Source organism: Leptinotarsa decemlineata, unplaced genomic scaffold, assembly GCF_025532065.1.
Source record: "Leptinotarsa decemlineata unplaced genomic scaffold, Ldec_3_MD MMD2_tig00026336_RagTag_RagTag, whole genome shotgun sequence".
Classification (NCBI taxonomy): Eukaryota; Metazoa; Arthropoda; class Insecta; order Coleoptera; family Chrysomelidae; genus Leptinotarsa; species Leptinotarsa decemlineata.
In genome coordinates, this window is record NW_027412692.1 from 11519147 (window position 1) to 11534036 (window position 14890).

Consider the following 14890-nt stretch of genomic DNA (forward strand, 5'->3'; position numbering starts at 1 on the left):
TATCATTCCGCTCTTTGATATGTATTTATGTAGGAGTACAAGCCCTTTGATCAAGTGTTTTATTTCGGAGGCCGGGAAGGGAAGATAATATTTACTTTAGTGTTGGTGTGTAATGCATATATTAACCGTACTTTCATTCCATGCCTGCGGTCACACCTTCTGTCTGGAATAATCTTCAAGAACGATGCTCAAAAATATAATCGTACTGGTAACAAGTCTCGGAAATAATCTATGTAACTTTGAATAAGGGGTTCCCCAGGGTATTGTTTTAGGTCCAATCCTGTTCAATATATACATAAATAGACAGTTCTCCCTGAGAAGTCAAGGCAAAATTATTGAATTTGCAAGATTCCACCAGGCAAATTTGTCTGTTTTTTCATTAACCAGCTGTCGCACCCCCACGAACGACAACCCTCAGAAGTCTTAACTTATGCGAGCTAAGGACTAACGAGGTCTTATCTTTTAACGTGTGATTCCTAACATGATACGATTGTTTTATCATCCGTATTCGAGTTACACACGAGGCTTACACTAAATCTTGTGTCAAATTAAAAGAAATGCGAAGATAGCACAGATAGCGACTGTTCGATACAATGTTATAGCTTATACTACACATTTTCAAATACTACAATATCAACCTTAGATTCGGGCAAGTTAGTATGGTGGGAGAACGATTCGGAGGTGAAAGAACGTCATTAGTCAGACATCTGAATAGATAGATGAGAAGATTCACGAATACCAACCTTAAGTTCCTACAGCTAGACGTAAATAATCATGAAAGTATTTGCTACTGAAGCCGATTGTAAAGGCCACTGAAGTTTATGAGGTTAAATACACGGAAAGAAATAGTACAGAATCAGACTTGATCTGTCGGGCAATCTTAGGAAATCCCAAGAGGGCAAATACAATAGAGTAGTTTAACAAGTTGAGGGAAAATTTTACATTATGGGATACTCACGGATTTTCGCGATTTTTTCTGGAATGATACTACGTGATGGTAGGAATTCAGAACACTTTTTATTTTTTGACAGACTCAATTAGTTTTCGAGATATAGCCTGTAAAAGTTTGTATGGTGTCATATTTTACCTTTTTTATTAAGCAATAAACGATTGCAATTCACATATTTTTCATTCAACAAATTTTTTTCCATATCACCGCACTATTTTCTATCCCTTTTCATTCACTTATTGCCAAGTTTCTTGAAATTAGATTGAAATTCCATAATTTCAACGTAACCTAACGCGACCTAACCTAACTCACCCTAACCTTACTTTAGAATTTAAAAAAAACTATGTATCCTCAACATCTAACCTGACCTAAAAATTCTAAAAGGAAGTTTTTTCTCAACACCAAATCGTTATTTTTAACACCTCGACACGTGTTTCGATCACCAAGTGATCATATTCAAAGAGAAAGATTAAAACTAGAAACTAATGCGAAGCTAACCCTATTTATGCTATATAGGTATCCCATACAAGTAAACCATCCAGGCGTACCACCCATACATGTATACCAACCTAAATTAATTTTACAATTTTGCCCTATCTATCATTTATATCTAAATAATAGATTTTTTAACGTTTCAAGGTCACTAATGATATATTTCACTTGCTGGAAATTTTTTCATGCCATAGTGTCATCTACAAAAATTGTAAACTTTTCTCTCATTGGAATGAAAGCCAGAACATTTAAATCCAAAAGAGAAAGAATTGGATACTTGTGGGACACTATATAAGATCTCTTTACTGGATGATAGTTGTCAATTCGATTGTACCATTTGTTTTACTGCTCAACTAATTAGTTATAACAAACACCTCTGAAACCATAGAAGCAGAGCTCCTTTGAAAGAAGTCTATGATTTACGCAATCGAAGGCTTTTGAAAAGTCACAAAACCCTGCTACTACAGCTTCCCTGTTGTTTGAGATTCTTATAAGTATGCTCAAGGAGCTGTTTCGCGAGGACTCTTCTTCCAGTTTGTGTCTCAAAGTTACTTTTTTGCACGTTTTATACATCTTTGTAGTGTTTAATTCGAAATCAATTGCTTTTTCTGGAAGATTCTTTTCCCAAAAATATTCTAGAAACGAGTTGACAGACGGAATCTAAATACAAATTTTGGTGATATCGGCACAATTCTAAAACAGTAGATCAGTGTTCGCGAATATAATCGAATAATGCCAGTTCAGAAAAAGACGGCATATTTAACTTGCTGACACCCGCTTTTTCGCCCAGCCGAAGCCATTAACGTTTCCGGAGTCGATCTTATGCCCCCGGCGAAGTCCGGGCTTCGGGTAATTGAAACTGAGGTGCCGCCACAGCTATTATGCTACCGAGGTGATTATGTTCCACCACAAATAGTCAATATTATGATTTAGAACCCGCTTTATTGTGATAACTTTGTTGATAGAGGGAATTATATCTATTACATAAGTTATGGAGATTACGGTTCGTATTATAGTCAGGGGAGGGTGGAACAGATTTCGTCTTTGAGAAATTGACATTTAGTCGCATACTACATAAGTTCAATCAAATGATATAGATATAGAAATAAAATAATTTGTCTAATTTCCACTTACTTAATGTATTGATATTAATACGACCAAGGTTTCGGTTTTTACACCATTCTCAAGTATTCTAACACTAATGACATAAGAGAAATATCGGGGTGTATATATCCGAGAGTAGGTAATAAGATATATACCTACATCCATTGATACCAACTACATTCATTACATTCTATTCTATATAAGCCAGAATTCTTTAAATAGAATAGAATGTAATGAATGTATGCAGTAAATACAGGCCAAACCGTAAGAAATTTCGAAGTAAGACTCCGTCAACACGTCGGTGTAGACAAAAAATCTTCTATGTACGAAGAAACAAACCACAAAATAAGTAAGGAAAACCTCAAAATCTAACATACATATAGTGAAGGAAGGAAAATGAATTTGTTGGAAGCCAGGGAAATCAATAAATCAATTAAAAACTCAAAATATAGAACCCTTAACGAACAAACAGATTTGTGTAGGTCTCCACTTTTGAATTTATAAAGACAACGCAATTAATCACAGTTTGAAGTTTATGTAGTTGGTAATCATAAATGTAGGGATATATCTTATTACCTACTCTCGGATATATATATATATATATATATATATATATATATATATATATATATATATATATATATATATATATATATATACCCCGATATTTCTCTTAAGTCAGTAGTGTTAGAATACTTGAGAATGGTGTAAAAACCGAAACCGTATTCGTATTAATATCAATACATCAAGTAAGTGAAACTTAGACAAAGTATTTCATTTCTATATCTATATCATTTAATTGAAGATGAATTTCCACAAAATAAATAACTCATCAATATCACAAAATACATAACTTCACTGTTCAAGAACTTTCTCATTTGGAGAACTGTGTTTATGCCGTCAAATGAACGGACTCGATGCACTCCAGAAATGGATACTAAGGATAATATACTTGGAAGATCGATTATATTTCAGTGATAGAATTTATCAACTAGCGAAAATTTCAGATACTCAACAATTATTTTTAAAAGTCTTAATAGTGAAGCAGAAAAGAGGATCCGAAAATTACTACGTGCACACATATATTATTCGAAAAGGAGATAACCACCTCGCAGTGGCTTCCGTCTCTGAAACAATATCCCAACGTTCATCATATTTCCTCAAACCCCTATTATACAATGCAGTTCCCAGTGAACTGAAAACTATCAATTCGCTAAGCCTATTCAAGAGAGAACTCATCACCCATTGTACATTTTCCCGAGGAGTTGTCCTCCTAGGTCATCGTCCACCCTGTCCTTTCCAGAAAGATAGACAGGTCTCTAGGAGACATCTCCTTTATATCTTATTGACGATAACTACGGACATTCGCATAGGACATGCCTGACAATTTCATCTTTCTATTCACACATCCTGCATAGAGGTGTGTCCACTAACCCCATAATGTGAAGGTGTTTCCTCCACATTATGTCCAATCAGAAATCCAACTGTTAAGTGTCGGTTTTTCCTGGTCATCGCCAGATATTTCTTCGGCGCCAGCTTCCCATCCTTTGATTTCAATCCATCTCTTTGGGGATTGAGCATGGGTATGCGTGTGTGTATATGTGTGTGTATATGTATTTTCCAATCGTTTTTTTCGTCAGCACGTATACACCTTCATCCTTTATTATTTTCTATCTTTTTTTTCTTTCATTGTTCCACGACAAGCATATGTTTTTATAAATTGTCACTCATATATATTCATTTGTATTTCATTTCATGATATATGTATGTAAATTATGTACAAAAAGTACATCAAAACCATTTACTTACCTTCTTAAATTATTATGTATTATACAGGGCTTTTCAAATTCGTTGCTGTACATGGGGATCTCGTAAACGATAAGAGATAGAGTGTCGGTTGAATTATGGCAAAGTTGCGTATTCCAGAGACGTATTCAAGGATATGAAGAAAAAAAATTGCTCTTTTGGTTCTGGAGATATACAGGAAAAACCAAAAATTTTCAAATTATTTTTTTGCCTATATCTTCTTTATTCGCAGACATATTGAAAACCTGTGCACATTTTGCTATCGGCACTTGATGTGGGCTCTCAGAATATATCTATGTCTCTTTTATACAAGGTGACATCTGACTTGGGCCACCCCCATCTTTGAATTTTTAAATACGGACCTGTATTTTTGTTGTAGTTTTTAGATCGTAGACGTTCACTTCATACTGAGAAATCAAATTCGATTTTATATTTCGGAATTTTTCGGTAATATTCGATTATAATCGTGTGAATTATTCCCTTTTAAATTACGGCCCTGGAAATTGGTTGACTGAGTTGAATACAAATATAATAGCAACTTCCACGTCTCCCTATGTATCGTAAAGTTTTTTCCGAGAGTTTTTTTTTTTCATTTTTAGGTACCTATTCATATTTTTTTCATACTGAGGAATTTAATTCCTCAGTATGAAGTGAACGTCTACGATTCAAAAACTACAACAAAAAATACAGGTCCGTATTTAAAAATTCAAAGATGGGGGTGACTCAAGTCAGATGACACCCTGTATAAAAGATTCATTTATATATTCTGAGACCCACATCAAGGGCCAATAGCAAAATGTGGATAGATTTTCGATGTCTGCGAATAAAGAAGATATAGGCAAAAAAATAATTTGGGATTTTTTGGTTTTTCCTGTATATCTCCAGAACCAAAAGAGCTATATTCGATTTCTTCACACCATTGAATAGGTCTCCAAAATACACAACTTTGCCACACTGTATCTTTTTTCGTTTAAGAGATCCTCATGTACAGAAACGAATTTGAATAGCCCTGTATAATCAACTTTCAGACTGAATGAATGACAACTGATTTGACAGATGAAGCTTCAACAAGATGGCCGTTACCATTTTTCAAAGTTCTAAAGTCTCCTACCAGTGATGTTATTCATATGGGCATGATGACGTTATTATTTTAAACGACAATATGAGTCGTGTGATATCTCATTTGAAAGCTTATTGAATTCACCATTCAGGGATATGAACATTTACAATTACGACATAAAGTTATAATTTTATGAATGAATTGAGTGGTTCAGTTTGAAGTATCGTCCAGATTGGTTCTAATAAGACAATAAGGCACGGTTTTTATACCGAAACATCGATATACGTCAATGAGGGTGACAAGGTTTCATGTAAGTGAAATTTTACCTCCTTCATATACTATGTTGTGTAGCAATCCTTTGAATGATATCTGATTCAATTCCATTACGAATGTTTAGAGTACAAACTGAATGGACACATCTTTGAGAAGAATTTATTTCCAAATCAATTGCTTTCTTTCTTCAGGAGTTCCTCACAATTTCTGTATGAAAATGGAAAAATAGAAAGCCAGAACATTTGTTTCTCAAGAATTGATCTTTCAAAAAAATATACCCCTTTCAGTTTCGTCATCTTTCCATCCGAATTGCAAAATATATAAAGAAATATCTCCAAAACGGTGTCTACGAAACAAAATTATTCCGAATCAACTTCGGTATCGAAAAATAAATTCAAAACTCACTAATTATATAGGGTGTTCTGTTCTGAATATGAAAGTTTTCGACAGCTTCCGGTGTACTGAAAGTGAAAGCGAGTTCAAATAAAAATAAGTATGCCTGGTATTCATGATTATCACATTTCAAATTGATGTATTTTTCGAAATTGATGTAACAACCTCTTGGCAAGAATCACCTTGTTATATCATCAGACCAATTTTCTACACTCGGGCGCATATTAGTGATAAAACACCGACCTGAACGCAGTTATCTCATAAATGTAACTTATGAAATATCATATGGGTTTCTCAAAGAGCAACACGACCGTCTATATTGCATTCGAAACCATCCCGAGGTGGGAAAAGGTGGCATTTGGCTCGCCTTTGAAGTGAGAATTTCCTAATTGGCTTCTCCGGGAAAATCAGGAATGAAGAAAGAGGCTATTATCAATGAGTGCTAGACTGAATTCACTAGCTTTTATTTTTTTATGACATTCTATAAAGTTGTTCCAAGGTCTATCAAACGCTATAATGTGAATGGAATATTGATTGATTTATTTTTAGTTAGTATGTATTTCTGTGAACTTCCTAGATTATTCATGCTGAAGTAGAACAAAGCTCAGGCATTCTAAAAGTTAATAATAACACTATTCTGCCCAATTCCATTGGTTCGGACTTCCATTGTCTAATATGATATGATTTAAAATCTATGGAATAACAAATGAAAATTATAAAAAATAGCTGAAAATATAACAATTGCATTAAGCAAAAAATCCTGGAAAAGAAATTACAATGAGATGAAAATCAAGGGAAAAATGAAAATTGGGCAATCAAAATGAATTGAAAATTAAGAGATTTCATGACGTTTCGATTGTTAGTATCCACAATCATCTTCACTTAATGACTGGTCTTATTCCTCCGAGAAATGACTATTTATAGGTAATTCGAGTGCTTTCCCCTATCCCCTCTTCCATATGTTGCAACATATAGAAACCTATAATAAAGCGAAAAACGGTCAACTTCCGCCAAACAGTCATATTCCGCTCAACCTGTGAAGCGGAAAGAGGCAAGACGAGATAGATAAAAGCACTGCAATGACCTGTCTCGAAAGAATAAATTTTATTTAATAATAATAATATCATTTATTATGCATAAAAATACATTTATACATAAAAGGAAAAGGGTTAGCCAAAGGCTATCTTATACCCCTCCCAAAAATTATACAGTGAGTATAAGAATATAATAATAAATATACTTTACTATCATGACAATAACAGAGAAGAGAAAAAAATAATACATCAAATAGTTGCTGATAACTCTTAATATTCTTAACATTATTTTGGTCATTTGTTTGAAGGTGATTGACAATGTTTCATGATGAATTTCACTAGTTCGGACTTCCATTGTCTACTATATAAAATGATTTGAAATCCCTGAAGAAACTAAAAAAGAAGAATTGAGTATGAATAGCTGAAAATAACAATTATATTAAACAAAATAAACCTGAAAGGAAATAATAGTGGAATAAAATACAAGTTAAAATAGAACAATTGAATAAATAAAAATAAAGAAATGAAAAAAGAGAATAAAAATAAAAAGTGGAGAGATTCCAAGTCACGTTAGTTCACGACGTTTTGATTGTTAGTATCTACAATCGTCTTCGGGTGATGACTGGACTGATTCCTCCGAGAGATGACTATTTATAGATCGTTCGAGTACTTTCACTTATTTCTGCTTTCCTTTTTCCGCTTCACTGGTTCCGTGGGAGATGACCGTTTTGGCGGGAGTTGTCCATTTTTCGCTTCATGATGGGTTTCCATATGTTGCGTATTTCTACGCTGGCTTGGCTGAATATGTTGTTGGACAACATCTTCACGTTCTCGTGTAGGTGTTTTTCAGTTGCAGACCCAGGACAGAGATATCAACCCGCCTATGCGACTGTATTTCAAGCGAAAATTTATGCTATTGAATTGTGTGCGGAAAGATTATAAAAATCCAACCTCATACACAAAAATATTCTCGGACAGTCAAGCGGCATGTGAAGCTTGTGGCTCTTACCGAGCAACGTCCAAATTGGGAGCAAATTGGACCAGAACCTGTCATTGGCATCGCTTTAGTCTTTGCCAAACAAACCTGAAAAGCAAGAAGATCTATGGACTTCTGGCAGAATGGGTTTGTTTCATGGTATGGAAAATGATACTGGTTTGCTTATAGAATGATCGAGTTAGGGGTATAATATACTCATTAAAGCTAATCGGTCCCAAAATCTCTTTATATTTGCTGAAAAAAGAATCATTCGGGAAGCAAGAATTTGAATTTCTCTTTGGCCGAGATAAAATAAAAATTAAATTAAAACTTTCCATCCTTCGATAAAGACAAAGTCTGGAATGAATGTTATATTAATAAAAGGGACCTACTAAATATACCACCTACCGTTTTTGAAATTACAGCTCGTTTAATTCTATTTAGAATCATATCCCGATAATTAATTAACACATTCAGAAGATATCTTCAAAAATATTGAATTTTCGGTCTAGAAATGTGAGTTTTTCTAATTATTGATAGATAGATAGATATATTTATTTGATCATATTATGTATAAAATACATTTATGACAAGTCAGAAAACCAAATAGGTGCAAGATACAAAGTTTTCTATAAAATAAAATAAACAGTAAAAATTTGTAACAACATATTCAAATTAAGTGTGGAGGTTCGACAAGCATCTTCCTTGCGTCAAAAGTGTGTCTACGCACATGTTCTAAATATTCTGAACTGGAATAAAAACAGTTTTTTTCAATATTTTTTTATAATTTTTTTAAAACAAAATATATTCGAATTGAAGGGGTTATATACAAACTGAAAGAAAGTCCTCGTGAAACAGCTACTTTCATATAAACATTGAATTACACGAAAGAAAATAATTCTTTCGAAACAAATACTTCTATATGAACACTGAATTATAGAGAAGATACTTTTCTCTACTCAGTTTGTATTTCAAACATTTGTTGTGGAATAAGAATCAGATATCATTGACATGAGTTCTACTTTGAATGAATGGTAATAAATTGTACTCAAATAGCACACTGTCACCCCCTTGGGTTCACCGATGTTTCGCCTTAAGACACTTGCCCTAAGGCTCTTCATTGTGTATTTTCTATAATGTTATCCAATTTGGTACTGAAGAGCCTTAGGGCAAGTGTCTTAAAGCGAAACATCGGTGTATACCAGTGAGGGTGACAGTGTTCTATGTGGGTACAATTTATTACCATTCATTCAAAGTAGAACTCATGTGAATGATATCTGATTCTTATTCCACAACAAATGTTTGAACTACAAACTGAGTAGAGAAAAGTATCTTCTCTATAATTCAGTGTTCATATAGAAGTATTTGTTTCGAAAGAATTATTTTCTTTCGTGTAATTCAATGTTTATATGAAAGTAGCTGTTTCACGAGGACTTTCTTTCAGTTTGTATCTGGAAGTTACTTCTGTGCATGATCTACACATCCATGTATAGAGTTTCAAATTGATTACTCCCTTCCTTTCTTTGGAAGATTCTCTCATGCCCTTTTTTTGTATCAGATGGAGTAGTAGAAAGCCAAAAACTTTCTTTCCCAAAACATATTCATATTTTTAATATTTGCAGGAAGTGTATTATACAATTTAAAATCATAGGAGTTTTCTTGTGATTTCATCAGCCTGAAACGTTGAGGTCTAATAAAATTGCTGTTATGTGTATCATGATTATGTATACTGGATTGCTTGGGAAATAAGAGGGCCCTTTTGTGAATATCTAATAGACTTGAGTAAACATACAAAAAAGGCACCGACATAATTTCATGAGTGGTGAATGATTCACGGCAAGAATCCCTAAAATATATTTCAGCAAGCATTCTCAGAGCTGTTTTCTGTAATATAAAAATGCATTGGGCATCACTAGAATTTCCCCAAAGTAGAATGCCGTGAGAAATGTGAGACTGTAGTGAAATGTGTTATTGGTTTCAGCTGTCTGAGTAAAAATAAGGCACTCGATAGCTTACTTTTCAAACTTGAAATGTGGCTGGACCAATTTAGCCTATTGTCCAGAGTAAAACCCAATTAGTTGACACACTGGAATCCAGGTAATGGCAGGGCCATAGAAACAATCATGTATTGTGATTTTTCCTTATTCATCATGAGTTTGTTGACACTGAACCAGTGCTCCGCTTTTTCTTGTATTTCCATAGACTTATCAACAAGAGCCGAATAATCCATAGAAGAGTATATCAAGGATGTATAGTCAGCAAATAGTACACTGTGATATGGCTTCATATAGTTTTAAAAATCATTGATGTAAATATCGAACAAAAGCAGGCCCAAAACCGATCCCTGCGGTACACCCAGGTCAATCGGCCTCAGCTCAGAAAACGTATTGTTATAAAAAACGATTATTCAGGTAAGTTTCAATCAAATCCGAAGGAGTACCTCTTACACCATAATATGACAGTTTTTCGAGGAAAATGCTGTGGGAAAGACAGTCAAAGGCCTTTAACAGGTCCAATAGTGTGATCCCCACATAGTTCCTCAACTATGCCTCTGACAACACTCATAGTAGCATCGGTGATATTATAAAATCAAATGTTACGTGCACATCATTGAACACATCTTCAAAAATCCGCTTCTAGCGAAAGAAATAATGATGAAACTGAAAGGATCCCACATTTTCTCACAATTTATCCGCCAAATCATTGTTGATGGCTTGAAAATAAGCCACTTGTGTTCTTCGAAATCCCTCATCAACTATGCCTTACCTCAAAGAGCCCCGAAGTCATTTATCACGACAATACTCGCCTCGAAACATGCAAAGTGCACATTAGCACTGACTAGAGGAATGTAAGGGGCGATTTGCGACCAAGATACCAGTTCTTCAAAGGAAACAACACTGGTCTTTAAGGACCGCTGGTATACATTAATTGCGTGTATTTTATTTCACCAACAATTGGCTGTTTACTGCATGTACACATGTCACCTTACTCGAGTGTAATTTGAACTCGAAACCTTATTGAATTTATATTTACCTATTCAGTATAGTCAACAATGAAAAGTTGTGTAACAGTTTGGAAAGTATTTCGTGTTTGCAAAAATTACATAGAATGTAGTATATTTGTCATTCGTATGTTAAAATTCAATTTCTCATCTCCTCTACTCTTTAAACTTTAAACTGGAACATGTTATTATATGTTTAAAGAAATAATTGAAGGTGAGGAGGATTGTTATCTTTGGCACACGAAGCTTAAAATGAATAATTCTGAATTTAGTACATTTTAGTGGTCTCCATACGGAAGAAAATAATGAAACTTCGAAATTTCTGCAATATGAGGATTGAAGATATTTTCATGCTAATGAAGTTTGAAAAAGTGCAGTTTTTTGAATTCCCGTCCATCTTTCGAGAATTGTATTGCTAATGATAGATAAAAACGAAGCAATTTTCTCTGGAGAACCACAAGAAGTTATATACTACAAATGGGATAAAGACTCCCGGGCCTGAGAAAAAAAAAACGCGTTTTTCTGTTCAAAATTGGCTTTACTCATCAACGTGATTTTTCCACTCATTTAAGGTCGATTTAGGCTTGTATTTCGGAAAGTTGACATACCCAGCTATAAATTTGTATAAACTTCATATTTTGGCATCTTAAAAGTATTCCCAAAATTCACATATGATTCGACGGCCGCAACTTCAAAAATCGGGGGTCAAAAGTAAAAAAAAACGACTTTTTGCACGTTTTTTGCCAATATCTCGTTTCCAATGGGTTTTATGCTAATTGTATGTATTTATTATCAATATTGTAGATAATTGAATTCTCTACAACTTTTGTTTCGAACATTTTTTCATACGTTGGATCGTTTTTGAGGTAGAGGGCAGCGCGAGCGCAGATTAAATTTTATTTGAAATCAACTGGTTTTCCCAATCGAAATCAGCTCGTTTAAGGTTTATAAATTATTACTTAATAAATAATTATAGATGATTTTCGTTTTTTGTTAACAAATACATTATATTTGAATATTTTTTCATCAATTATTCATTTTTAATCAAGTATCAATTTATTTAATAACACTTACCTGCCCGTGTAGTTATAAATTTGTAGAGGGAAAAATATTTATTACATTGTAATTCAAATCCAATCTATAGTAATCATTCTTTAATTTATAAAAATGAATAGAAAAGAAATAAAATTATAAACAATATTTTTATTGAAAAATCTCATTTGATACATTTGTGAATGACAGAATTACAAAAACAGATAAAATAATTGAAAGAATAATGAGTTTCAATTTCAATTTTCTTCTTCTTCATCGTCGTCGTCTTCTCGCAGCTGTAAAAGTTCAAGGGCGTTATCATTTTCATTGTCATCTTCACCAAAATTCGTTTCCAATTCTTCCATGATTTCTGGATCAAAGGACCAATCTTCGTTAACATCGGTCTCATATGGTACAGCATTGAGACAAGCTTGCCCATTACACTGGCCACAAGCTAAAGAGCATTGCAACCCCGCTTTCCTGCATAAACATCTTGAACCACAACCACCGGCAGACCTTAAAAAAATGTTCACCGATGAGAAATTTTCTCGAATGAAGAGGTTATTGCTGAAACTGATTACTATGCTGAGGCAAAAGATGAATCGTTTCATAAAAGTTGTATTGAAATGTAAGAGCGACGCTGAAATCATCGTGTGGCTCTTGATGAAGATATGGTCCAGTAATTTTAGGGGGTTTGCTTAGGAAAGTGGACACACCTCACTGTAAATTTTTATAAACTTCATATTTTGGCATCATGAAAGTATTCTCAAAATTCACATATGATTCGACGACCACAACTTCAAAAATTGGAGGTCAAAAGTCAAAAAAAACGACTTTTTGCACTTTTTTTGCCAATATTGTGTTCCCAATGGGTTTTATGCTAATTGTATTCATTATCAATATTGTAGAGAATTAAATTCTCTACAACTTTTGTTTCAAACATTTTTTCATACGTTGAATCGTTTTTGAGATAGAGGACAGCGCGAGCGCAGATTAACTATTATTTGAAATCAACTGGTTGTCCTGATCGAAATCAGCTCACCACATTTCACTTTCTTTCTGACCTGACTCACAGCTGACTCCCAAGTCATGTTACTATCAACAAAGGTACCAAGGAATTTAGTATAGTCTGACGAAATCACATCACGGCTACTCACTCTGACTCGAAAATCGGTATCGTTTAGAAAAGTTGTGTCACTTTTAGCACAACAACTCACAAACTTATCAGTAAAATATCATGAAATTTCAACAGCTTCCTTTCGAAGGTTAGTACTAACTGAAGAAGTGAAGAATTCAATTGGACTAGCGTCATATATGTGTTGGGACCAAGACTGTTCAGTCCAGGTAGTACAATGGGAGCTTGACAGATAAAAATTTTATTATTATACGCCATGCAACAGGTTTACCCAACTTCAAGGAACGACAGCGTCTGCTGTATGGTAATGTTATATCTTTTTGAACCCAAAAAAAGGATTGCTTGGATCAGGAGTATAAAAGTTGACTTGTGACTCTTGCCGAAACTCTATATTGGACATACAAGGAGAACTTTTTCCCAGAGAAATAAAGAGCATATAAGTAGTTTCGTGAATGAAAATACCAATTGTACATTTGCATAACATCTTTCAGCAGAAGAAAATGAGTTTTATGTATCCATTCTGCTGAAGATCTCCTTGTATATCTTCAATTTCTTGATATGTTGTGTCTTGTCTATCGCTTGTATATATGCAGGATGATGATGTGAGTCCGCGTTCAATTCATCGACAAGAACGATTTCAGTTTCAAGTTCAGCTACCAAGCAGAGCACATGAATATGACAGGTGGGATCCTGTCCAAACATTGTGATAACATCGAAGAGGAACGCATGTACAGAGTGGGAAAATTTTGACACTTTCAAAAGGGAACTCTTGTTTCCAAACTAGATAGATAAACACTGATTGCTGTGTCTCAGGGTCAAATTTTATTGACAAACTTGACGGTGAAAACTGCATGTCGATATCTATCATTGAAAATGTGTATTTTCAAAAAGTTGCTGTAACTTTTTTCTTGTTGAAAGGATTTTTGTTTACATTAAAACATTTCAAAAGCTCTTTTTTACGTAGAATACGGTGGTGTTGAGAACTTGTTTTTTGAAATGAGATAACAATAGTTATTGATTTTTGGAAAGGTGGCTTTAAGCTCTATTGAAATATGTAGAAATGTATACTGTGTCTCATTAGAAGAAATTGTTTTCCAATAATAACTATTGTTATCTCATTGGATTTCACATGAAAGGGTGCTTTGAAAATATTTTCATAGAAACAAGAAATTTTGCACTCATTTTTGAAAAACATGATCCAACTCAGAAATGATAACAGCTGTCGATATACGGTTTCCACCATTAAGTTTGTCATAAAATTTGACTCACAGACACAAACATCAGTTTTCATCTATGCAGTTTAAAAACAGCATTTTCCCTTTGAAAGTGCTCAATTTGGCTCACTCTGTACACCGGATGTACAAATTGAAAAGCACTCAAAAATGATTCGAATAAAATATATTTTACAAAATCGCTAACTGCTTGTGACACAATTCGTGAGTCAAAACCCCTTTTAGACCAACCCGAATCGAAAACAATATTCAATTTTTTTTTCTGCACTTCCTCCATTTCACTAACACGACGTCTTTGTTTCAGAATGCCAACTGTCCTTCCATGCACAAGGAGATGTATTACAAAGGTAAAACACCTCGCAAGACCTCTTATGCAGAATACTAATGGACCTGTGTTGTTTCA

General features: G+C 34.0%; 1 protein-coding gene across 1 annotated transcript in view; it reads left to right on the plus strand.

Annotated features, from left to right (window-relative positions):
* The window catches only part of CARPA (Carbonic anhydrase-related protein A), a 416626-nt gene that overhangs the window by 392208 nt on the left and 9528 nt on the right, over positions 1-14890 (plus strand). Inside the window, exon 9 of the mRNA XM_074183227.1 lies at positions 14792-14834. Within this exon, the coding sequence (XP_074039328.1) occupies positions 14792-14834 (43 nt within the window). The remainder of the gene's footprint in view (positions 1-14791; positions 14835-14890) is intronic.